This window comes from Pseudonaja textilis, chromosome 10 (assembly GCF_049901715.1).
Source record: "Pseudonaja textilis isolate UNSWEBS1 chromosome 10, rPseTex1.2, whole genome shotgun sequence".
In the NCBI taxonomy this organism is placed as follows: Eukaryota; Metazoa; Chordata; class Lepidosauria; order Squamata; family Elapidae; genus Pseudonaja; species Pseudonaja textilis.
In genome coordinates, this window is record NC_141999.1 from 23004609 (window position 1) to 23028061 (window position 23453).

General features: G+C 49.9%; 1 protein-coding gene across 1 annotated transcript; it reads right to left on the reverse strand.

Annotated features, from left to right (window-relative positions):
* Window positions 1-1762: 1762 nt before the first annotated feature.
* NOP53 (NOP53 ribosome biogenesis factor) lies at window positions 1763-19426 on the reverse strand. Its single transcript, XM_087940158.1, has 13 exons — window positions 19171-19426; window positions 17929-17993; window positions 16531-16615; window positions 15222-15424; window positions 14706-14776; window positions 14517-14612; window positions 14203-14307; window positions 12000-12200; window positions 10788-10963; window positions 9232-9298; window positions 4752-4828; window positions 2748-2804; window positions 1763-1839 (listed from the first exon to the last, which is right to left on the reverse strand). Exons 1-13 carry the CDS (start codon window positions 19398-19400, stop codon window positions 1833-1835), a joined length of 1440 nt encoding a protein of 479 aa, XP_087796284.1. The 5' UTR covers window positions 19401-19426; the 3' UTR covers window positions 1763-1832.
* Between the last annotated feature and the right edge of the window lie 4027 nt (window positions 19427-23453).

Below are 23453 nucleotides of genomic sequence, written 5' to 3' on the forward strand. Positions count from 1 at the left end.
TTGACCTGTGAGGCTCAGGGGCTCTTGGACGGAACTGGCAGGAAGGAGGCAGGAAGCTCGGGGGGGCAAGGGGCGAAAGGAGCCCAGAGACCCTCCCCGATCCAACAGATGCCCCAGAATAAACTAGCCTCCTGCCAGCTTGCAATCTCCCGCAGAGATCTAGTGACGAGCCCTCATTTTGCAGCAGGGGAAGCTTACGCCCGAGACGTTAAACTATTACTATTCCTAGTTCATTACGTCCTGCCCGGGGCGGGGGAAACCCCCAGCTGGCAGCTCAACCCCGAGTAGAATCAGAGATGGTTGTGGGGGGAGGGGGCTGGGGAAATTAAACCCTGGGACATTTTAATCCTCTTTGCTTTTGGCCTGCAAACGGGTGGGGGGGAAGAGAAAGAAATCGAAGGCCCTTTTAATATCGGAGAGAGGCTGTTGGAGGAAGGAAGCGGCGATGAGACAAAAAGGAGAGAGATTTAAGGCCTGAATGAGAAGGGGAAAAGGAACCTGGCTCTGCAAAGCAGCTGTGCAGGGATTTGGCTTCATAGCTGCGACCAGGACGGTTGTAACGGGGGCCCCCACAAAGCTTAGCAACGGGGCTCCGTTGCAGACCTAAGCGGAGGACTCCCTGCACGGTGTGCAGCCCCCAGAATCACGGCACAGCCTGGAAAAGGGGCGGTGGGAGAAGACCAAGCGGATTTCACAGCCACTGTGAGGCTCCCTCTTCCCCTTACGCGCTGTTGCCTCCGCCGTCCCCGAATTTATCTAAAGTAATCAAAGGATTGCTAATCTCCCCGATTAAGACAAGAGCTCCGGGCTGCCCAGCTGCAGATTTGAAGATCTGGCTGGATCTGTTCTTGCTAGGAAAAAAATAACAAGAGACGGGAGGGAGGGAAGTCGATCCTCTGCTTATGGGCCCCAGCCCCAGAGTCACCTTTCCAACCCAGGGTTCCTCCTTCGATTGTGGGGTGTGTGTGTGTGTTACAATTCCCATCATCCCCTAACCCAGAGGTTCCCAACCTTTTCTATACCCCTAAAAAGCTTCTCATACCATTTCCCCCAAAATACGACGCACCCTGAAAGTAAGTCCTAGCTTGATTTTTTACACATGCACCCAATATAAGCCCTACCCCCAAAATAAGCCCTAATTAAGATCACGCCCAATCCAGAGTGGACAGGTAAAAATTAAGCTTGGGTGGGGTGGAGCTGCCCTACTACTTACCTTTGGACAGGTGTAGACAGGCCTCGCACACCCCGACCCCTGCCTTGCCGGCCCATTTCTTCTGCAGCCGGAAAGTCTTTCCTGAAGGCCTCTGGAGCTGATAAGAAAGTTCTGGATCGATCCAGAGCTCTGTTATTGGCTGCAGAGGCCTTCAGGAAAGCTGGCTACAGAAGAAGTAGTTCCTGAAGGCCTCTGACAGCGAAAAGGAGGCCGGGGGGCGACACGCACAAGTGAGGTTAGTCAGTGGATGACACCCACCGAAAATAAGACCTGGTGCCTTTTGGGGTGGCCCAAAAAAATATATAAGACAGGGTCTTATTTTTGTGGAAACACGGTATATTCTCACGCACCTCTTCAAAAATAACGATAAGCATATAATAATTCTGCACACACACACTATAATTTGGAAACTTCTAAACCCAAGTTTTTCGCACCCCCTGGAATATCGTCTCCAGGGTTAAAGACAAAGGAGAAGAGGCGAGGGTCTCTGGTTGGTTGAAGGCGGTGGGGGGATAACCCAGAGGAAAGGGGAAAGAATCCAGCAAAACAGACTCGAGGTTGGTTTGCGGCGTTTTAATGAAACACGTGGGAGATCTCGGGATGCTAATTTTTTGCGCTTCTATAATCTGCAGAGAAGACAAGGAGGGGAGAGAAAAGAGGAGTGAAGGAGGTGTGCCATAATTAAAAAAAAAAAGGAGCTGGAAATTTGCTTTTCACCCCTCGCTACCCCCCACCTCCCAAAGTGAGAAGTGATGGAAGAGAAAAGAGATAAAAATAGATATAAATCAGGTCAACGTTGAACCACCCAGCCTGGATGGGGTAGAAACCCACAGCTCTGGTGGGGTGTCGGAGAAGGGCGTTGGGTTGCAATCCTGTGCCAAGAAGTCCCAGCCTCCATTTTTGGGGTGGGGTAAGCTTCCTTCCATGATTATCTTTCCCACCGAGATGAAATTCTTCAATTCTTAGAATCCCAAAGGTGTTTTTTTCAGGAGGCAATTGGACTTACTTGGGTTTTATTTTTTTTTTCCCCAAGAGGAATGCTCAACAATTCTCAGAAAGAGAACTAATGACCAGAGGACTGCCGGGAATATAAATCCTTCCATCCTCCACCATTCAGTCAGAACGGAGTAAGCTTCTCGGATGAGAAGCGAAACGTCTTCAAGGGGAAAAAAACAACAACGAAGCAAGTCCAGGTGCCTTTTGAAAAAGGACCTTTGACCTTTGAGAATCTCCCTAGATATCCCTTCTTAAGACTGAAAATAGGAGGGTCCAGGACTGCAACCAGCTTCAGATTTGGGGATCAAGCCCTCCCAAAAAGAAGTAAACAAAAACGCGAGTTTCTCAACTTCAAATACAAGAGGAGGTTTCCCCCAAGCCATCAGTTTAGAAAGCCTATAATGGCTGCTCCTGATGGGAGTTGTAATCCATCCCAAAGGCACCAGCCTTGGGAAGGTCAGCCTTAAAGCACCCTTCAACCCAACTGGACCGGTCAGCTGGTCTGGCCAGAGCTCTTCCCAGCCCCAAAGCAACTTACGTGATTTCCCGGAAAGCTCGCTTTTCGACGTATTTCAGTCGGTATTTCCTTTTGAACCTGGGCAAGGAAGAAAGCGCGTTTAATTTAGAGTCCTCTACAGCCGAGGCACGTCCCTTCCAGGGAGGAAGGAAATTAAACCGGCTTGTTTCCATCCAAAGAGGCTGTTGCCCCAAGTTGTGTGCAAGGGAACAGGTGTAGCACTATAAATAATGTTGACATTCCTTGTCCTATCGATCAATATCACTTAGCTAACGGAAGCTTACATACCTGCTCTCCGTCTTTCGGCTTTAATAATCTTTTTTTTTTAAAAAAAGGGGGGGCTTCCTCAATAGTGTCGGATAATTTGTGTCATTCAACAGTTCCTGTGATGACCCGGGCATGGCACAGCACTCTTACAGCTTCTCTGACATGTTGTGATGACCCAAAGGGGCGTGGCACAAAGACAACCCAGTTAGATAAGCAAGAAGAGTCCCTTTATTATCTCCAACTTTGCCCCCAATGTCCAGGTTACCTTCTAGCTGGAGAAAAACTCTCCCAGGGACAGCCTTTAAGAGGAGGAAATTCAGTCCAAAACAAAGTACATACAGAGTGTAACTAAAAATCCAAACAAATCAAACTGAAGTAATTAACTTGACAGGGCAGGAGAAGGAATTGCAGACTTGAAAACACGGCAAAACACACAGTTGGGAAGACGCCAGGAACACAGATAACCAAAGTCAACACAAGATAAACTCATGTTTGCTCCCAGCAGCTGCCGCACTCAGCATGCATTTCTTTTAAACTCTCATTCCCAGCTGTGGCTAATGAAGGGAATCAGGGCCCTTTCCTCCCCCGTAAGCCATGCAACCCACGTTGCTCCCTTCTCTGTTCCCCCCTGCGTACTCTAGGATGAAGAGGGGGTGGGCCTGGGTCTTTCTCTGAAATCCCTCTGCCTTGCTCTACCTCTCCCCTGCTCTGCACAGCCGGCCTTTGCCCTTCCCCAGCCAATGGAGCCACGCCCCCACTCCCTGTCAGCTGCTCAGCCTCCCCTCTGAGTCAGATTCCGACAGGGTTATAACAGTTCCTGATCTAATGTGGGAATAGGTTTTAGGCACAAATACACTAATTATTGCTAATTTATTTATGGAGCCATTGTTTTACCAAAGTACCCAAGGCATGAGGACTACACAGGTAGCCCTCGACTTACAACAGTGAGTTTAGTGACCGTTTGAAGTTGCAAACAGGAGTGAAAGAAGGGACTTAGGACCGTTTTTCACACTTACGACAGTTGTTAGCATTCCTCAGTCACGTGATCAAAATCCAGCCGCTTGGCAACTGGCTCCCATGTATGATGCTGAGTGAGAAATTGGTTAAGAGCGTTTTGCCCCCGTTTTTACGACTTTTCTCGCCAAAGTGGTGAGGCGGATCAGTGCACCTGTTTAAATTAGCCACACGGTTGTTAAATAAATCCAGTGTCCTCCTTGGCTTTGCTCATCAGAAGGACACAAAAGGGCCCCCCGGGGACACTTGAGGCCATCATAACTATGAATTCAGTTGGCGAGCCTTCAGATGTACATCACGCGATCACGGGAATGTTGCAATGGCCGTTAAGTGTGAGAAAAATAAGTCCCTTTTTCCTCCCCCGGTGCCATTGTAAGTTTGAACAGTCACTAAGCAAGCTGTTGCTAAGTCGAGGACTTACCTACAGTTTAACATTTTACAGTACGCTGCTCAAGAGTCCTGCTCTGAGGGGCAGTTCAAAACTGTGAGGAATAAGTTTGAAAAATTTAAAATATGAAGCCGCTCCCGTTATGGTCCTGGTTAGGGGATGCAAGGTACCACTTTCTGCTAGAAAGAAGAGGGGAGCCCCAGATGCTGGTCAGGGAAATGAGCCCACAAGCTCCTTGAAGGAGAGAAAGGGAGGCTCGTGGCTAGAAGCTGGAGGGAAAAACGAAGGTTTCGGTGACCAGCATCGGAGGAGCCCCGTCCCACCGTTTCTCATCCCACCCCATCCCAGGTACTCACTTGGCCCGCTCTCGGGGTTCGATGATGTTGCGCTTCTGCAAGCTCTTGAAGCGGTCCTTCAGGATGCTGCCTTCCGGCTGCGGGAGAAAAGACAAAAGGTGATGAGCCCAGGAGGCCCCACAGCAGAGAACGGGAAGCGGGAAGGAGAAGGGAGGCTCAGCTGGTCTTTGTGTTTCGGAGATCGATTAGGAAAGCTATCAGAGAGGCCCAGAGGGGTGGGTGGGTGGGTGGGTGGAAGGAAGGAAGGAAAGAAGAAGCAGGGAGGAGGAAGAAGGAAGGAAAGAGAACAAGAAGGGAGGGAGGGAAGAAGGAAGGAGAGAAAGAGAACAAGGGGAGAGGGGAAGGAGGAAGGAGGGAGGGAAGGAAGGAAGGGAGGAAGGGAGGGAAGGAAGGAAAGAGAACAAATAGGGAGGGAGGGAAGGAAGGAAGGAAGAAGGAAAAGGGGGAGAGACAAGAGGAAGGGAGGGGAAGGAAAGAAAGAGAAGGGGGAGAGAGGAAGAAGGAAGGAGAACAAGTATAGGGAGGGAGGGAGGGAAGGAAGGAAGGAAAGAAAGAGAAGGGGGAGAGAGGGAGGGAGGAAGAAAGGAAATTCTATTTACAGTACAGGAAGTCCTTGACTTACAACCACAATTAAGCCCAAAGTGTCCGTTGCTAAGCGGCAGTTGTTAAGTGAATCACTGCAGCTGTTAAGTCAGTAACACGGCTGTTAAGTGAATCTGGTCTCCTCACTGACAGAAAGTTGCGAAAGAGATGACCTCGGGGACCCCCTGCAACCGTCATAACTGCGAGTCAGCTGCCAAGCATCCAAATATAAACCACGTGGCCCTGGGGATGTGGCAACGGGTCAGAAGGGTGAAGAACAAGCCACTTCTTTTCAGCTGCAACTTTGAATGGACACTAAGCGAAGGGTTGCAAGTCGAGGGAGCGCCTGCGTTCCCGGTCTCTCCAGCAACGTCTTTGGCCACATCTGCCCAAACCAGATGTGGTTTCCTGCCATTCTGAAAAAGGGACCTCATACAATCCCTACAACAACTTTTTTTTTTTTTTAAAAAGGGGGAAATGAGAAGGGGACAAAAAAACCCAACCCTCCCTCTCCTCCCCCCATCTCCCGAAGAGGCTCTGCGGGCGACGAAAGTCGACCTTTTCACGCCATCTCGGCTCCTCGCGTACATCCAGAGAGGTGCCTTCCTGCTCGGCGGAGAGACGAGCGATTTTTCTCAGGATATCTGCCAGGGTGGGAGGCTGGGAAGGGGACGGGCAGTGCCAGGCTGCGCTGTGGGGAAGAGCCCGCCTGCAAGCCGAGGGTTTCAATAAGGGGCCCTGCTGTCCTCTGAGCTTGGCTCTCTTTACTCAGGTGCTTTGTTACTCAGACCAGGGAACCTCAGAAGTGCTAGTAGAGAGTGGAGTTTGTAGGGAGGAGGAAGAAGAGGAGGAGGAGGACGGTAGGGTCACTGGTGCTCTCTGAGCTTGGCTGTTTTCTTGCAGACATTTCATTATCCAACTAGGTAACATTATCAGTGTTAGAAGGGTGTGGGGTCTAGAGAGGAGGAGGAAGAGGAGGAGGAGGAGGAGGAGGAGGAAGAGGAGGAGGAGGAGGAAGAGGAGGAGGAGGACTGTAGGGTCACTGGTGCTCTCTGAGCTTGGCTGTTTCCTTGCAGACATTTCATTATCCAACTAGGTAACATTATCAGTGTTAGAAGGGTGTGGGGTCTAGAGAGGAGGAGGAGGAGGAGGAGGAGGAAGAGGAGGAGGAGGAGGAGGAGGAAGAGGAGGAGGAGGAAGAGGAGGAGGAGGACTGTAGGGTCACTGGTGCTCTCTGAGCTTGGCTGTTTCCTTGCAGACATTTCATTATCCAACTAGGTAACATTATCAGTGTTAGAAGGGTGTGGGGTCTGGAGAGGAGGAGGAGAAACTGGGGGATCCTTGGTGCTCTCCTGAGTACGGTGGTTTTCTTGCGGGACGTTTCATGACCCAAACTAGGTCACATCCTCAGTGTTAAGAGGGGAGGGGAGCTTGCAGGGGGTGGGAGAGGAGGAGGAGGAAGAATATGGCCTCCCTGGTACCCTCTGAGCTTGGCTCTTTTTATTCAGGGTTTCATTCCCCAGACCAGATCACACCATCCCTGCTGGCCCTGAAGGGAGAGAGGGAAAGGCCAGGCTTCCCAAAAGCACCTCCCAGAATCCATCAGGAAAGCTGAAGTACCCCAAGCGCGGAATCTAGCTAATTTCCCTCTCCTTGGGACATCCGGTCCGGGGTAGAAAAGGAGACCCCTCCCTGCTTCTCTTTTTGAGCCCAGAGACCTTCTGTGCACAGCTCCACCGTGTTCTACTTACAGTATTATTACAGTATTATTATTTACTTTTGAATGTGTAAATAACAGCGGGTTTCGTATTGGCTCACCGGGAATGCAATTGGGCTTCTAAACTTTTTTGGGGTGTGTGTGTGTGGGGTGGGGGTGTCATTTGCTAACCGGGTAAACCAACCCTCCCTGCTGAGGAAGGGAGGAGGGGGGTGCAGGAGGGCGCCTCAGTTCCCTGATCCTTACCCACTCGGTAGGACCAGGGGGTCCCCTGGGGTCCTTCACATTCCCAGCAACGGCTGCTGCAAATTCTCCGAGCGCAAGGATGGGTCTCATCATTGGACACCGGGGCGGGGGGGTATGATATTGAAAGGCCCCCAAGCCCCCTCCCACCCCAACGGAACCCCAGGACGAGCCTTCTCTGTCCGTTACCCTCCCTTCATTCCTGGGGAGGGACTCTTTTCCCCACCCGCCAAGGGCCAGACTTTAATAGATCATCAGAGCTGGAAGGGGCCTTGTAGGTCACCTAGTCCAACCCCCGCTGCCCAAGCGGGGGATCCTACACCATTTCTGACAGATGGGAGTCCAGTCTCTTCTTGAAAGCCTCCAGGGATGAAGCTCCCACGACCTCCGAGGGCAACTTCTGTTCCCAAAGCCCCTACAAGTATAGGCCTCGACTTATGATCACCACTGAGCCCGACACTTCTGTTGTTAAGGGAGCTTGGCCCCCATTTTACGGCCTTCCTTGCCTCCGATGTCAAGTGAATCACTGCGGTCCAAAAGTTAGCCATCCGGTTGTTAAGTGAACCCGGCTCCCCCGTTGACTTGGCTTTGTCGGAGGGTGGCAAAAGGGGGAAATCAGGCAGTGGTGGGATTCAAATAATTTAAGAGCCATTCTGACTCGGGAGGAGCGGGAGGGTGTGGCTCTGTTGGGTGCGGAGGAAAACTGGGGAAGGGCAAAGTCTGGCTGGGCAGAGCAGGAGAGAGGTAGAACAAGGGAGAGGAAGTTTAGAGGACGACCCAGGCCCACCCCCTCTTCATCCTAGGGCACGCAGGGAGGAACGGAGGAGGGAGCAACAAGAGTTGCATGGCTTATGGGGGAGGAAAGGGCCCTGATTCCCTTCATTAGCCACAGCTGGGAATGAGAGTTTAAAAGAAATGCATGCAGCAGCTTCTGGGAGCAAATGTGAGTTTATCTTGTGTTGACTTTGGTCATCTGTGTTCCTGGCGTCTTCCCAATTGTGTTGAGTTATTGCCATGCCTTTATGCCTGGAATTCTTGCTCTTGCCCTGTCGGACTAATGACCTCATTTTGCCTTGATTGGACTTAAAGTTACAGTTTGTGTTGACTATGTTTTGGACTGAATTTCCTCTACTTAAAGGCTGTTCCTGGGAGTTTTTCTCCAGCCCAGAAGGTAAGCTGGACGTTGGGGGCAAAGTTGGCGCTAATAAAGGGATTCCTACTGATTATCTGACTGGGTTGCCTTTGTGATGATCTTTGGGTCATCACAAACCAGTTCTCTGCCCTGATGGTTTCTTCCAACTGCTCAGAAAAGTTAACCACTGGTTCTCCCAAAGTGGTGCCAACTGGCTAAATCCCACCACTGGGATCAGATGACCTTGGGACGCCGCAACGGTTGTAAAGTATGAACCAGTTGCCAATCATCTGAACTTTGATGTGACCACAGGGGAGGCTTGCAAAGGTTGTAACTGTGAAACACAGCCGTAAGTCACTTTTTTCCGCCCCAGGGCCATTGTAACTTCAAAGAATCGCTGAGCAAATGAACTGTTGTTAGTCAAGGACTATTTGTGGATTCTGCCCAGCGTCTCGCAAATGGGCAATGGGGTCGGGCACTTCCTCTTCCCAACAAGCCAGAGACAACCAAATGAAAGCCTTCTGCAACCTGGCACCCTGTGGGGCGGGGGCGTCTTCCCATCCCCATTCAGTGGGTGGGGGAGGGCAGTTCCAAACAACCAAGGATGCCCCAGCTGGAGAGAGATTTGATGGGAGAGGCTGGCGTAATTTGAGCCGTGGCTGGCGCAGAGCAGAGGAGGAACCGAATTCGCCCAAAGGAGACCTACAGATGGGTGGCCTGCAGCAGGACAGGAAGAGGGCAGGGACAAAACCTGGGGCTCATCTCTCTGCCAGGCAGGGGTGCCAAAAGGCTGGAGCGCCGCTTACCCTTAGCGTCCTCAAGGATTCCGCCAGTTCACTGCTCAGCTGCACGTCCACATCGGGTTCTTCGTACCTGCCAGGAAAAAGATGATATAAACAGGGGGGCAGCTTTGCTTTCTGCCACCCGCTCCTTTTCTCCCGCTGGGCGTGCCCATCCAAGCCCTTTCCTGCTCTCGATTTATTTCTTTTATTTGTAAAATTTATTGGCTGCCCATCTTACCCCAGGTTGAGTAACGCTGGGTGGCTTACAATCTTAAAAAAAACCAAAATGCATCAACAGAAAAACTAAAAGACGTTAAGTCGAATAATCTGAAAGAACCAAACGCTGCGGACCGATTAAAAGATGGGGCAGGCAGGAGGAGGATTTGGGGGGTGGGAGGAAGATGGGATCTGTTGTTTAGGGATCAACCACCTCCCCTGGGATGCCTTCCCCCACTGGAGGCCCAAGCTAACTGGCAGGACCAGGTCTTTAGCCTCTTGAGGGAGTTTGGGTGGGTGGGAGCTGACCTCATGCCGGGTGGCAAGACCTTCCACAGGGCGGGAGGGATGGCAGAGGCGGCTCTTCTCCTGAAGCCTGCCAGCTGGACTACTGAACTCATCTGAAAGGGACCTTGTGGGTCCTCTAGTCCAGCCCACTGCTCCAGCAGGAGACTCTATACCATTTCAGACAAGGGGTGGCCCAGTATCTTTCTAAAAACCTCCAGCGATGGAGCATCTACAACTTCTGAAGGCAAAGCTGTTCCACTGGGTCATTGTTCTGTCAGGAAATTTCTCCTGAATTCCAGGTTGCTGAGTTGAGTTTAGATTAGTTTCCAGCCGTGGCTTCTGGTGTCCCAAAGGTGCTTTTGTCCCCAAGAGGCCACTACGGGATATTTTTGATTTCCTTTGAAGTTTTGCTTCTCATCTGAAGAAGCTTCTTGGAGGGGAAGTGAAACGCCTTCCAAGAAAAAGGACAGAAAGTCCAGTTGCCTCTTGAAAAAAGCATCTTTCGGACAGCCATGACCTGGATGACAGAGAACCTCCACAGACTTGTGGAAATAAGTCGATTCCCCTCTTCTTTGGGGCAGCCCACAAAGAATGGTTGCAGGAACTGGGCCTGGTTAGTCTAGGGAAGAGAAGGACCAGGGGAGACAGGAGAACAGCCTTCCAATATTTGAGGAGCTGCCCCAGAGAGGAGGAAGGGGGTCAAGCTATTCTCCAAAGCACCTGAAGGCCAGACAAGGAACAATGGATGGAAACTCAACAAGGAGAGATTCAACCTGGAAATAAGGAGAAACTTTCTGACAGTGAGAACAATCAACCCATGGAACAGAAGTTGTGGGAGCTTCATCCCTGGAGGCTTTCAAGAAGAGATTGGACTGCCGTCTGTCAGAAATGGTGTAGGGTCTCCCGCTTGAGAAGGGGGTTGGACTAGATGACCTACAAGGTCCCTTCCAACTCTTGATTAAAGCCCCTCAGGTACTGGAACCCCGCTTGTCCTTCTCTTCCACTGCCATACCCAATTCCTGCAACCATCCTTCCTATGTTTTAGCCTCCCGTCCACCTTTGCCCCCCTTGCTTACTTGAGCCTGCCCAGCCGCTTGGGCTGGACGGCCTCCAGTTTCCGCTTGGCTTCGCGCCGCTGCTTCCGGCGTTGCAGCTCGGCCTCCCGCTGCTTCAGCTGCAGCCGGATGGATTTCAACTGAAAGATCTCCTGTTTCCTGAGCCGGGCGGCCTTCTCGGAGACCTGGCGGGCTTTCTGTGCCGGGAGAAGCGGGGGGAAGGGAGGGGGGAGTCAGAGGGGGTTGGGGGCAGCTGGGGTTTCCTTCAAGGGACTTGCAAGCCTTAGGGCTGCCGCCTCCTCCCAGCCCCTGCCGGCGTGCTGTGGGGTGGGTCTCAGTGGGTTCCCACAAGCTGGCATCTTCCTGGCCTTGTGCGGAGCTCACGCAAAGGCAGCAGATGGCAGCGCCAGATGGCGGGCCGTTTTGAGAGCCACCACGTCCTCGGCACAGGGGCTCGATGAGCGCCGGTTGGCCAGCAGCCCGGAAGGCAACCCTGGAATGGTGCGGCATTGTGGCTTCAAGGATGGCTCGGAAAAGGAATCCCTGCCCCGCCCGTCACACGACCACGCACAACAACGCCGATGGTCCCGAAGGAAACAGCGGCGAGCTTAGTTTAGTGTATTGCCCTTGCACCTCGTACGACGAGGTCAAACACCATCTTCGGTGCACAGCATGACCACGAAAACGAACACAAACACACATCCTTCACACTCTACACGTTGAACCGAAAACCCCCAACACTGCACTATAGAGCAGGATTCAATAGAGTTACTTGCCCTGGGATAGAAGCTGTTTTTTCAGCTTATTTGTCCTTGTTTTTATTATTATCCTGTACCGTCTGCCAGATGGTAATAGTTCAACGCGCTTTTGAGCCGCTCGGAAAGGTGGAGCGGCTACCTTCACCGGGAAGCCCAGGTAAGCTGGGAACTATGGGGATTGTAGTCTTAACCCTTCTAGAAACCGAGGTTGTACAAAGCAGATTTCCCTGACCCAGAATCTCCATGGGGTAGGCCAGGGGTTGGCAATCTGTGGCTCTGGAGCCGTGTGTGGCCTTTTCATCCCCCTGCGGAGGATCCCTGTCGCCGGTCAGTAAAAGGAAAAAGGATACCGCACTAGGAGACTCTATGGTGGGGGAACTGGACTTCCGGTCGCCTCCAGAATTGAAGGGGGGCGCCTTCCGGTTAGGACCGTTGTGGCTCTAAGGTTGCCGACCCCTGGGCTAGGCGAACTCACCAACTGCTTGGCGGCTTTTTCTTTCTTGCGCTGCTGTTCTGTTTTCTTTTCTCGGACCGCCGTTGCTGTGAGGAGACGGGAGGCCTCGCCGGAGGCTGCCTGCAGATCCTCCTCTGGCGGCCTGGGTGGGCTGCCCTGCCCTTCCTCGCCCTCCGAGTCCTCTTCCATGAGGCCCTCGCACTGCTCCCGAAACACCGACTCCTGTGCAAGGGGGCAGGAGAACAGAGGAGCTGAAAGGGAAGCCCCAGAGGGCGGGGGGGCGGAGGCAGGCCCCTGCCCACTCAATCTAGCCCCTGGGATTCATCGAGACCAACAGACTCGCAATGAACGGTGTGTGTCCCATCTGAGCCGCCGCAGTTTTCAAAGGCCTTCACAACCCTGCCCAGAAGCCCAAGGGGAGCCCAGCTGTGGGGCTTCCAGGCACATCACGGCCCCACAGCCCGACTTGCGTTGGCAAAGGCGAACGCGAAGCGTCCCAGCGGTTCCTTCCACACTTGGGTGATTCCCATCTAGAGACGTTTTATTTTCTATTTTGCCTTCGTTGTTTTTATTTAACAACTCAAGCCTGTAAAAAAAAAAAACCTGAGAGGCAGGCAGTTTGGTCTAGCGGTTAAGGCAGCAGGCTAGAAACTGGGCCTGAAAGCCGTCTGGGTGACCTTGGGCCAGCCCCTCTTTTAACCCAACCCACCTCACAGGATTGTTGTTGTGGGGAAAATCGGAGGAGGAAGGAGCATTAGCTACGTTTACCACCTTTTGAGTTATTTGTAAAAATTAAGAATAAAGGTGCTCATCGCTTTGTAGTCTGCAAAACTGCCCCATCCAGAAGATTGGGTGGGGCCGGGGGTTGAAAAGCTGCCCCAAGATCATTGAACTGAGGTTACAGTTAGAAACCATTCCTTGAAATATGACCCCCAGCCGCTGTAGATTATCTTCTTCCGCACGGCTGCTCTTTCTTCCTCCAACATTTAAGTGGGCCCGAGTCTCCAGCTTCCAGTGATGCCACCTCTTTCACGCCATGCCCACCCAGAATAGGCCAATCCTGTTGTCCCCGTCGGAATTGTGACCCCGCCCCCCCGCAACGTGGGAAAGCCCTTCCTCCAATCGCAGTTTGGTCTAGTGGTTACAGCATCAGGCTAGAAAATGTTGTGAATTCAAGTCCTGCCTTAGGCAGGAAAGCGGTTTGGGTGACTTTGGGCCAATCGCTAGGAGACTGGGAGTTCTAGTCCCATTTCAGGCATGAAAGCCAAATGGGTGACTTTGGGCCAATCACCAGGAGACTGGGAGTTCTAATCCCATTTCAGGCATGAAAGCCAAATGGGTGACTTTGGGCCAACCACTAGGAGACTGGGAGTTCTAGTCCCATTTCAGGCAAGAAAGCCGGCTGGGTGACTTTGGGCCAATCACCAGGAGACTGGGAGTTCTAGTCCCATTTCAGGCATGAAAGCCGGCTGGGTGACTTTGGGCCAATCACCAGGAGACTGGGAGTCCTAGTCCCATTTCAGGCATGAAAGCCAACTGGGTGACTTTGGGCCAATCACCAGGAGACTGGGAGTCCTAGTCCCATTTCAGGCATGAAAGCCAACTGGGTGACTTTGGGCCAATCACCAGGAGACTGGGAGTCCTAGTCCCATTTCAGGCATGAAAGCCAACTGGGTGACTTTGGGCCAATCACTAGGAGATTGGGAGTTCTAGTCCCATTTCAGGCAAGAAAGCCGGCTGGGTGACTTTGGGCCAATCACCAGGAGACTGGGAGTTCTAGTCCCATTTCAGGCATGAAAGCCGGCTGGGTGACTTTGGGCCAATCACCAGGAGACTGGGAGTCCTAGTCCCATTTCAGGCATGAAAGCCAACTGGGTGACTTTGGGCCAATCACCAGGAGACTGGGAGTCCTAGTCCCATTTCAGGCATGAAAGCCAACTGGGTGACTTTGGGCCAATCACCAGGAGACTGGGAGTCCTAGTCCCATTTCAGGCATGAAAGCCAACTGGGTGACTTTGGGCCAATCACTAGGAGATTGGGAGTTCTAGTCCCATTTCAGGCAAGAAAGCCAGCTAGGTGACTTTGGGCCACAACACCGTGGGGAAGCCCTTCCTCCAATCGTTGTGATCTTCTCTCTGAATAATTCTATCCCAAGAAGAATTCAGGACAGAGTTCAGCCCTTGTTCGTGACTGGCCCTCCATGCGTCTGGGTACCAGCCCTCACCTGGGTGGGGGCCTCAGCGGCGGTGGGGAAATTCAACTGACGCTGCAGCCTCTCCTCTGCCTTCTGCCTCACCAGCTCGGCTTCAAAGGCCTGGAGGAGCAATGCCTGTTGGGTTGGGGGGGTAAAGGGGAGAGCAGGGTAAGAGAAGAAAGCAAACCCCTTGAGAGCTCTTCACACAGACCTCAGCAAGCCTCCCCACCTGGGACCCTGCGTGAAATCCACCCCAACTGGATCGCTCGGGATTCTCAAGCGCCAGGCAGGAGGAAAATGAAACGTCCCTGCCTTCGCGGCAATTCACCAAGCGTTGCCGGTACCTGGTGAGACTGGAAGCTGGGATTGTAAGATCCTCCCGGGGAGATGATCTCCATGGCGGGCAGCTCGGATGGGGTCTTCTTCAGCCTGTCGGGACGCTGGAGGAGGGAACACCGCAGGAGGGTGAGGCTCAGCCCGCGGGCCGCCGTTTCCCCACCCACCGCCCGCTAGGGGACGGGTCCGGCGCTTACCTTCATGGGCTGCTTCTTGGTTTGTTCTAGGAAAAAGGCGTCCTGCCCAGCCAGGGCTTTATCAAGGGGGTCTGATGGCAAGAGAAGGAGAGGCAGTTTGGTCTAGTGGTTACAGCATCAGGCTAGAAAATGTTGTGAATTCAAGTCCTGCCTTAGGCAAGAAAGCCGACTGGGTGACTTTGGGCCAATCACCAGGAGACGGTGAGTTTTAGTTCTGCCTTAGGCATGAAAGCTGACTGGGTGACTTTGGGCCAATCACCAGGAGATGGTGAGTTTTAGTTCTGCCTTAGGCATGAAAGCTGACTGGGTGACTTTGGGCCAATCACCAGGAGACTGGGAGTTCTAGTCCCATTTCAGGCAAGAAAGCCGGCTGGGTGACTTTGGGCCAATCACTAGGAGACTGGGAGTTCTAGTGACTCTGGGCCAGTCAGAAATCTTTTTCATTTCACTCTCAATTTCAACTGACTTTAGGTCTTATTGGGTCTACGGCTATCAGCTGAATAAGCGAAGGCTTACTTGAATCTGCCCAAATGTCATAGAAGTCCCTAGAGGGATCAGTCCCGCTGTCTGCTCCGGCTATGTTGGCTTTGGGAGGGTTTTGTAACCTTTGCTGAAGGAGCCGTTCTTTTCGGGGCACCAACCCCTTTTCTGCCAGCTTCTCCCAGAGTCGCTGTTTCCGTTTCAACTTCCGGCCGTTGGGGACCTGATAAGAAAGGATGCTGAGGAGGAAGGAAGCAGGTTTTAGGCCGGACAGCTTGGCATGGCTCAAAACAAGTTAAAATGGCGTAATTCACATCTACCACTAAGCCATAAATCACAGCTAAGCCATAAATCACAGCTAAGCCATAAATCACAGGTAATAAACTGAAGCGGTTTCACGGGGCTAGCTCAAAAATCCTTCCTCTGCATGCCAAGGGACAAACTTAGACAATCCTCTATTTGAACATTCATTGCGACATTTTTCCATTTGAAGAAGATGGCAACAACGGGACCATTTCGTTGGGACACAATTCCCAGAAGAATCTCAATTTGTGGAAGCAGCTCTGCTAGTCCTTGACTTACAACAATTCATTTAGCGATTGTTTGAAGTTACCATGGCACTGAAAAAAGCGACTCGCGGCCATTTCCCGCATTTTCCAGCATTGCCCATAGTCACGTGATCAAAATTCAGGTGGCAACCGGTTCGTATTTATGATGGTTGCAGTGTCCCAGAGTCCCCTTTGACGACCTTCTGATAAGCGAAGTCAAAGGGGAAAGGAGTTTCACTTAACAACTGGGTTACTAACTTAATCAACTGCGGTGACTCACTTAAAAGCGGAGGCAAGAAAGATCGTAAAATGGAGCAAAAGTCAGCTGCCTCACTTAGCAACATAAATGTTGGGCTCAATCGTGGTGATAAGTCAAGGACTATCTATAAAAGGATAGCACTTCAAAGATGACACCGGACAATCAAAAAGTATTCCATGAAGAGTTATACGGGAGAAATTCTGGGATCAGGGCAGCCCACAAGGGAGAAGGGAAGAACGATGGCAATTTTCGAACATAGCCAAAACTCAGAAATGGAATCTGAATATTTTTCAAAATGACAAAAACAAAAGGAATTTGGTTGTTTACTTCAGTTTTTTACTTTTTCAACTGCCCTGGACTACTAAAGCCACAAGAGACATACAAATTAATTAAAATAAGACCCATTCCTCTGCCTTATGCTGCCTTTTCCTGAATCAAACATCCTTTCCCCCGAAAATGACAGAAAGAGATCCTGAAAAGGAATGAAGATGCTGGCTTCCCCACACACATCTCAACGAAAGGCAGAGACAAAACTCACTCTTTGGGCGGAGGGACCTTGGAATCTGGCTGTAGGATCAAGTCAATCTTCAGAGGTTTCTCTTTGGCTGCTTGCTCTTTCGGACCTGGAACAAGAACCAAGGCAGGAAATGAACCCAGGCGTGCCAATCACACCAGGGGTAGTTAACAGCCAAGGTGAGGACTTGGGACTCTAGCAATGAAACCACCCGATTAGGTCTCTTTCCCTTCGTGTGCTCTGCGTCCAAAATGCCTGGTCAAAAACTCAATTTGCCGGTGGCACTAAAGCCAGGCTGCAAGAGAACTGTAGCCAATTCCCTTTATTATGCTTTCATTAAAACTGTTTTAACGTGTTTTAATGTTTGAATTGTAGTGTATTTTTGAATTATAAGTTGCCCAAAGTCACTGATCGAGAGGAGCAGCTATAGAAATGGGGGAAAAAAGCCTGCAAATCTTTACTTCCAAGGTACCAGCTAAGGGAAGAACCAGAAAACTCCATTGAGCGAAAGCGATTGGAATGAATCACTGATGAGCTGAAAGAAACAGATTACGGGGATACTGTAAACCACTGAAATGACTACTAGTCTTACCCTCAAGTCTGACTGACTTTTCCCCTCAATTTGGTTCTACGTTCCCATTTTTTTAGGTACTCGAGTCCCAAAAGGGTTTTGTTGGACTTTACAAAAGCAAGACAGCAAGGAAAATTGACTTATTTGAGTTGTGGTGCCTGGAAAAGGCTCCTGCATATTCCTTGGACAGCAAAGATGACTAACAAGTACTGGAACGCGTAACACCAGACATGTCACTGAAATGCAAAATCACAAAACTGCGCCTCACTTATTTTGACCGTCTCATGCAGGGGAATTTCCTGGAGAAAGCAATTATGTTTGGAAGAGTTAAGAGGTAAAAGGAAACCAGGCCACCAGGAAACAGGGTGGCTGGACACCATCAAACCTGACCCCAGCCACAGATTCAATGGAACAGGGGTGTTAAAACTCAAGGCCCATGCACCAAATCTGGCCAAAGGGGTGCTTAGATCTCACCAGCAGGGCCGCCCTGGAAACAGCAAAGGATCAGCCCACGCAACCCTCCCGAGCTCCATTTTCGCTGGCAGAGGGTTGCAGGAGGCCTTTGCAGCCGAAAACGGAGCTTGGGAGCCTGTTTTCCCTAATAGAGCACTCAGACGACCGCAGGTGCCCCCGACACGTCAAGTTGGCCATGCCCCGCAGGTAAAACACAATCCTGATGCGGCCCTCAATGAAATCGAGTTTGACACACACACACACCCGCAATAAAACAATTCAAAATAGTAGTGCAAGATTGGGAGATGTGGAGAGACGTGGCCCATAGAATCGCCAAGAGTCAGGCGCAACTGAATGGGTAACATCATCATCATCATCACTGTGTTGCAACCTCTCACCTTGTTGTTCGTTGCTGGTATCTACAAAGAAGAGGCTTTCATCTGGCTTTTCCGACACTGGTCCTCTGAGGAGAAACACACACATACAGATATATATATATATATATATGGAGCCTCTGTGGTGCAGTGGTTAGAGTGCAGTATTGCAAGCTCCTTCTGCAGCCAGCTGCCTACAATTTGGCAGTTCAAATCCCACCAGGCTCAAGGTTCACTCAGCTTTCTGTCCTTCCAAGGTGAGCACAAAGCTGAAGACACAAGCCTGAAGATGATGAATGAGACTTCATCGAAACGTTGCCTAGATACTTCCAATTTTACGCGGGAGAAAACCCGAATAACCAAAGATCCATATATCCACATATGTATATGTATGTACGTATGTATGTATATGTATATATATATGCATGCAGGTCTTGGCGTGTTCAGGTCTTTTTCTGTGCAAGATTGAGAGTATCTTGGCAACGTTTCGACGAGGTCCCACTCATCATCTTCAGGCTGGTGCTCATGGCTTCGTGCTGGTGCGAAAAATATAAATAATCTTGATGAACGACCATGAACTATATTTCTATATTTACCTACCTAACTGGAGCCACAACACCTATCTATCTGAGAGAGAAATTATATATATAGAAATATAGTTCACGGCCCTTCCTCAAGAGCTAATACATTCCTGGGTCCTCAATAATGGGAAGCAGCCAGTCTTCTCCTCCCCAATTCTTAACCCTGTGTGTGTGTGTGGGGGGGGGCTTCATAACCCTGGCTGCATCCCCAAGGTCACAGGGTCAAAATTCGGATGCTTGGCCACCAGCTCGTACTTATGACAGTTGTAGCACGGGGGTCACGTGATCCCCTTTGGCGACCTAACAAAGCTAAGTTGATGGGGACGCTGGATTCACTTAACAACTGCACAAGCAAACGTAACCTCCGCAGCAATCCACTTAACAATGGTGGTGAGAAAGGTCGTAAAATGAGGCAAAACTGATTTAATAGGAATGATGGGGGGGAAGAGCTCCATGGTGGTCGTAAATAGAGGACTACCTGTAATTCCACACAACTGTTCGCCCACCCCCCCACCGGTGCCCGCGCATGCGCAGAAGCACAGCCTCGTGGCTTCTCTCCCTATGCTGGCTCTGAGGGGTAGACTGCCTCAGAACCTGGAGGCTCTATTTCTCCTATTTATCCCCCCCTTCCCTCCGCTTCAGAGGCCGGGATCTCCCGGCTTCCCTAGGCCTCGCCGCGCCTCACCCCAAGTGCCGCAACTCCGAGACCCGCTCTTCCAGCCAGTCCCCGAGGTCCCGGCCCAGCTTGGCCTCGGGGCCCCGCCAGCGCTTCCAGCCCTTCTTGCGGTTCCGGGCGCCCCGGCCGCCCGCCCGCCGCGAGGGGAGCTGGCTGGGGTCACGTGAGTTGGCGCTGAAGCCCAGGAAGGAGGAGGAGGAAGATGCGGCCGCCCGAGGAGAAGCGCCCGGCGTCGCCATCTTGCGCCACGAGAAAAGAGAGAGGGGGAAATGAGCGAGAACCGGAAGAGGAGGGGAAAGAGCGCCGCCCTCACGGAATAGGAAGGGGGAAGGCGGCTTCCGGCGGAGCGTGGCACCATTTGCGTGGAAGAAGTGGACGGTCCCCCCCTCATTAAACCACAAAGAGGGGAATTATAGAATAGAATAGAATAGAATAGAATAGGAAAGGGAATAGGATAGAATAGAATAGGAAATAGAATAGAAGAATAGAATAGAAATAGAAGTAGGATATGAAAGGGAATATAATGGAATAAAGTATTGGAATGAAGAGTAGAATAGAATAGAAACAGAATGAAATAGAATAGGAAATAGAATCGAAGAATAGAAATAGAATAGAAAATAGAAGAATAGAATAGAAGAATAGAAATAGAATAGAGTAGGAAATAGAATAGAAGAATAAAATAGAAATAGAATAGAATAGGAAATAGACATAGAATAAGTCAGGGAATAGAATAGAATAAAGTATTGGAATGAAGAGTAGAATAGAATAGATTAGGAAATAGAATAGAAATAGAATAAGAAAGGGAATAGGATAGAATAGAATAGAATAGGAAATAGAATAGAAGAATAGAATAGAAATAAAAGTAGAATAAGAAAGGGAATAGAATAAAGTATTGGAATGAAGAGTAGAATAGAATAGAAATAGAATGAAGTAGAATAGAATAGGAAATAGAATAGAAGAATAGAAATAGAATAGAAAATAGAAGATAGAATAGAAGAATAGAAATAGAATAGAGTAGGAAATAGAATAGAAGAATAAAATAGAAATAGAATAGAATAGGAAATAGACATAGAATGTCAGAGAATAGAATAGAATAAAGTATTGGAATGAAGAGTAGAATAGAATAGAAATAGAATAGATTAGGAAATAGAATAGAAATAGAATAAGAAAGGGAATAGGATAGGATAGGATAGGATAGGATAGAATAGAATAGAATAGAATAGGAAAAAGAATAGAAGAATAGAATAGAAATAAAAGTAGAATAAGAAAGGGAATAGAATAAAGTATTGGAATGAAGAGTAGAATAGGATAGAAATAGAATGAAGTATAATAGAATAGGAAATAGAATAGAAGAATAGAAATAGAATAGGAAATAGAAAAATAGAATAGAAATAGAATAGAGTAGGAAATAGAATAGAAGAATAAAATAGAAATAGAATAGAATAGGAAATAGACATAGAATAAGTCAGGGAATAGAATAAAGTATTGGAATGAAGAGTAGAATAGAATAGAAATAGAATAGATTAGGAAATAGAATAGAAATAGAATAAGAAAGGGAATAGAATAAAGTATTGGAATGAAGAGTAGAATAGAATAGAAATAGATTAGGAAATAGAATGAAAGAATAGAATAGAAATAGAATAAGAAAGGGGATAGGATAGAATAAAGTATTGGAGTGAAGAATAGAATGGAATGTGGGACGGGAAGGGAGAGACTTTCCGAATCTTATCCTTGACACAGAAAGCTGGCATATTAAAAGCCCCCCAAGGATATATGCCTGTCCTGCTCGCTCTGGACATTTGGATGCCCAGAATACCCCCACCCCCACCCCGTGTGCATTAATTCTGTGTGCAGCCACTAGGGGGCAGGCCGATCCCAGGGCTCTGGAGCTGCAGTTGGGGGTGGGTGGGGGGGGAGCTGGGTGTGGCTGGGAAAATATTTGTCTGTTTTTCTAGCTCTGGGCTCAGCCGCCCCTGTTTTCGAAGCAGGACTGGGAGGGGAGGGGCGGTGTTTCCTATGAGTCACTTGGTCCCACTTGGTTAAGTCAAAAGTCACCTCGGCACCGGCCCAAAAAGAAAGGGAAAAAGCCCCACACAGATGGCTTTTTATAGGCCCGAAAAGCTGGGGGTTAGTTCCCAACAAACTTTTACGAAAAAAGCAGAGGATTTGGTCCACTGCAGGTCTCTTCCTCCGATACTTGGAGGGACAGACTGATGTGGGAATTGAAACTGGGGGGAGCTGGAGGGGGCCTGAAAAGGCGGGGAAGGCGGCAGGTTGGGCATGCAGTTGGGAGAGACACCAGAGCCAGGTTGTGGGCAACCGTTTCGTATTGTGCAGTTGTTGGCTGGGGGAGTTTGGGAAGTTGAAGTGCAAACACCTGAAAGATGCCAAGATTGAGAAATGCTGGCCTGGACTAATCCTTCCCTCCCTTCCTTCCTTCCTTCCTTCCTTTTCCTTCCTTCCTTCCTTCCTTCTCTCTTTTTCTGTCTCCCTCCATTCTTGTTCCCCCTCCCTTCTTGCCTTCTTTCTCTGTCTACCATCCTCCATTCTTGTTCCCTTCCTTCCTTCCTTCCTTCCTTCCTTCCTTCCTTCCTTCCTTTTCCTCTCCTTCCTTGTTCCTTCCTTCCTTCTTTTCTTCTCTACCACCCTCCATTCTTGTTCCCCCTTCCTTCCTTCCTTCCTTCCTTCCTTCCTTCCTTCCTTCCTTCCTTCCTTCCTTCCTTCCTTCCTTCCTTCCTTCCTTCCTTCTTTCTGTCTACCACCTTCCATTCTTGTTCCCCTTCCTTCCCTTCTTTCCTTCCTTTCTTCCATCCACTCACCTACCTACATACCTACCTAACTCCTTCCTTCCTTCCTTCCTTCCTTCCTTCCTTCTCTTTTTCTCTCTCCCTCCATTCTTGTTCCCCCTCCCTTCTTGCCTTCTTTCTCTACCACCCTCCATTCTTGTTCCCCTTCCTTCCTTCCTTCCTTCCTTCCTTCCTTCCTTCCTTCCTTCCTTCCTTCCTTCCTTCCTTCCTTCCTTCCTTCCTTCTTTCTGTCTACCACCTTCCATTCTTGTTCCCCTTCCCTTCCCTTCTTTCCTTCCTTTCTTCCATCCACTCACCTACCTACATACCTATCTAACTCCTTCCTTCCTTCCTTCCTTCCTTCCTTTTTTCCTTTCCTTTCCTTTCCTTTCCTTTCCTTTCCTTTCCTTTCCTTTCCTTTCCTTTCCTTTCCTTTCCTTTCCTTTCCTTTCCTTTCCTTTCCTTTCCTTTCCTTTTTTCTTTTTCTGTCAGAAAGGGGTTTTTTTCCCTATCCAACATACACAAGACAGCAGGGAACAGGAAAGCCCTGGATGTTTCCCTTTTATGTTTTTCCCATCTTCCGCTCCATGCATGTGGGGCAGAGCTGCAGGACAGGGGCTGGCACGTTCTGGTTCTGTTCCTAATCCCAAATGTGCATTTGGGCCTTTCAGTCTCACCAGGAAGGTACGGCAGAAACACCCCCTCGCCCCCCGCCAGGCACTCATGTTCTGTGGGCACCTGAGTCCCAGTGAAACTAGCCTGCACTGCGCATGCATGTGCCTCACAGCTGATTTTTGGCCCGTTTGAGGCCTTTTTCGCTTTCCCAAAGGCTCAAGGGAAGCTTTTACAGCCTCGGGAGGCCGAAAAATGGGCCTTCCGGAAATACCGGAAGTGCCAAAATGGGCCTGTTTTCAGCCTCCCGAGGCTTGGCCTCCCCTGGGCTCCAGAGGCTGAAAACGGGCACTTCCGGTAGGCCCGTTTTTCGGCCTCCCGAGGCTGCAGAGGCTTTCCTTGAGCCTCCGGTAAGGTGAAAAAGGCCCCAAATGGGCCGAAAACCAGCTGGGAGGCGCACGCATGCGCAGTGCAGGTAAGGGAACAAGGCGGGGTGTTGAACACGCATGCGCAGAGGGGCAGGCTGCCACAACAAAAAGGTTTGCCTATCACTGCACTACAACGTTTGCCTTTTGTCGTATTGTCCTATTCTCTATTCATCTCTATATCTATTATATAGCCAATCATACAATGCATTCCACATCAAGTAATAATCCATTTCTTCTCTTATCTTTTGTCTCCTTGGTCAGCTTTTCCATCTCGGCACACCCTAATATCTTCTTTATCACATCTTCCTCTAGTGGCCTACTATCCTTTTTTCCAATTTTGTGTGATCAAAATCATTCTTGCCGCTGTTAATTAATACAGCCTTAGCTATTCTGTTTCCTTATCATATTTTCCTGTTATTGTACCTAATACCTAAAGTCTCTAGTCTTAGTTCAAAATGTCCCTGGA

Excerpts from the sequence above, each read along its gene's own strand:
- NOP53 (XM_087940158.1), bottom strand. The coding sequence starts at position 19,400 with ATGGCGACGCCGGGCGCTTCTCCTCGGGCGGCCGCATCTTCCTCCTCC. Across the intron at positions 16,616-17,928 it reads TACCAGCAACGAACAACAAG|GTCCGAAAGAGCAAGCAGCC; the intron begins GTGAGAGGTTGC and ends TTCTTGTTCCAG. Across the intron at positions 14,777-15,221 it reads TGACATTTGGGCAGATTCAA|ACCCCCTTGATAAAGCCCTG; the intron begins GTAAGCCTTCGC and ends TCTTGCCATCAG.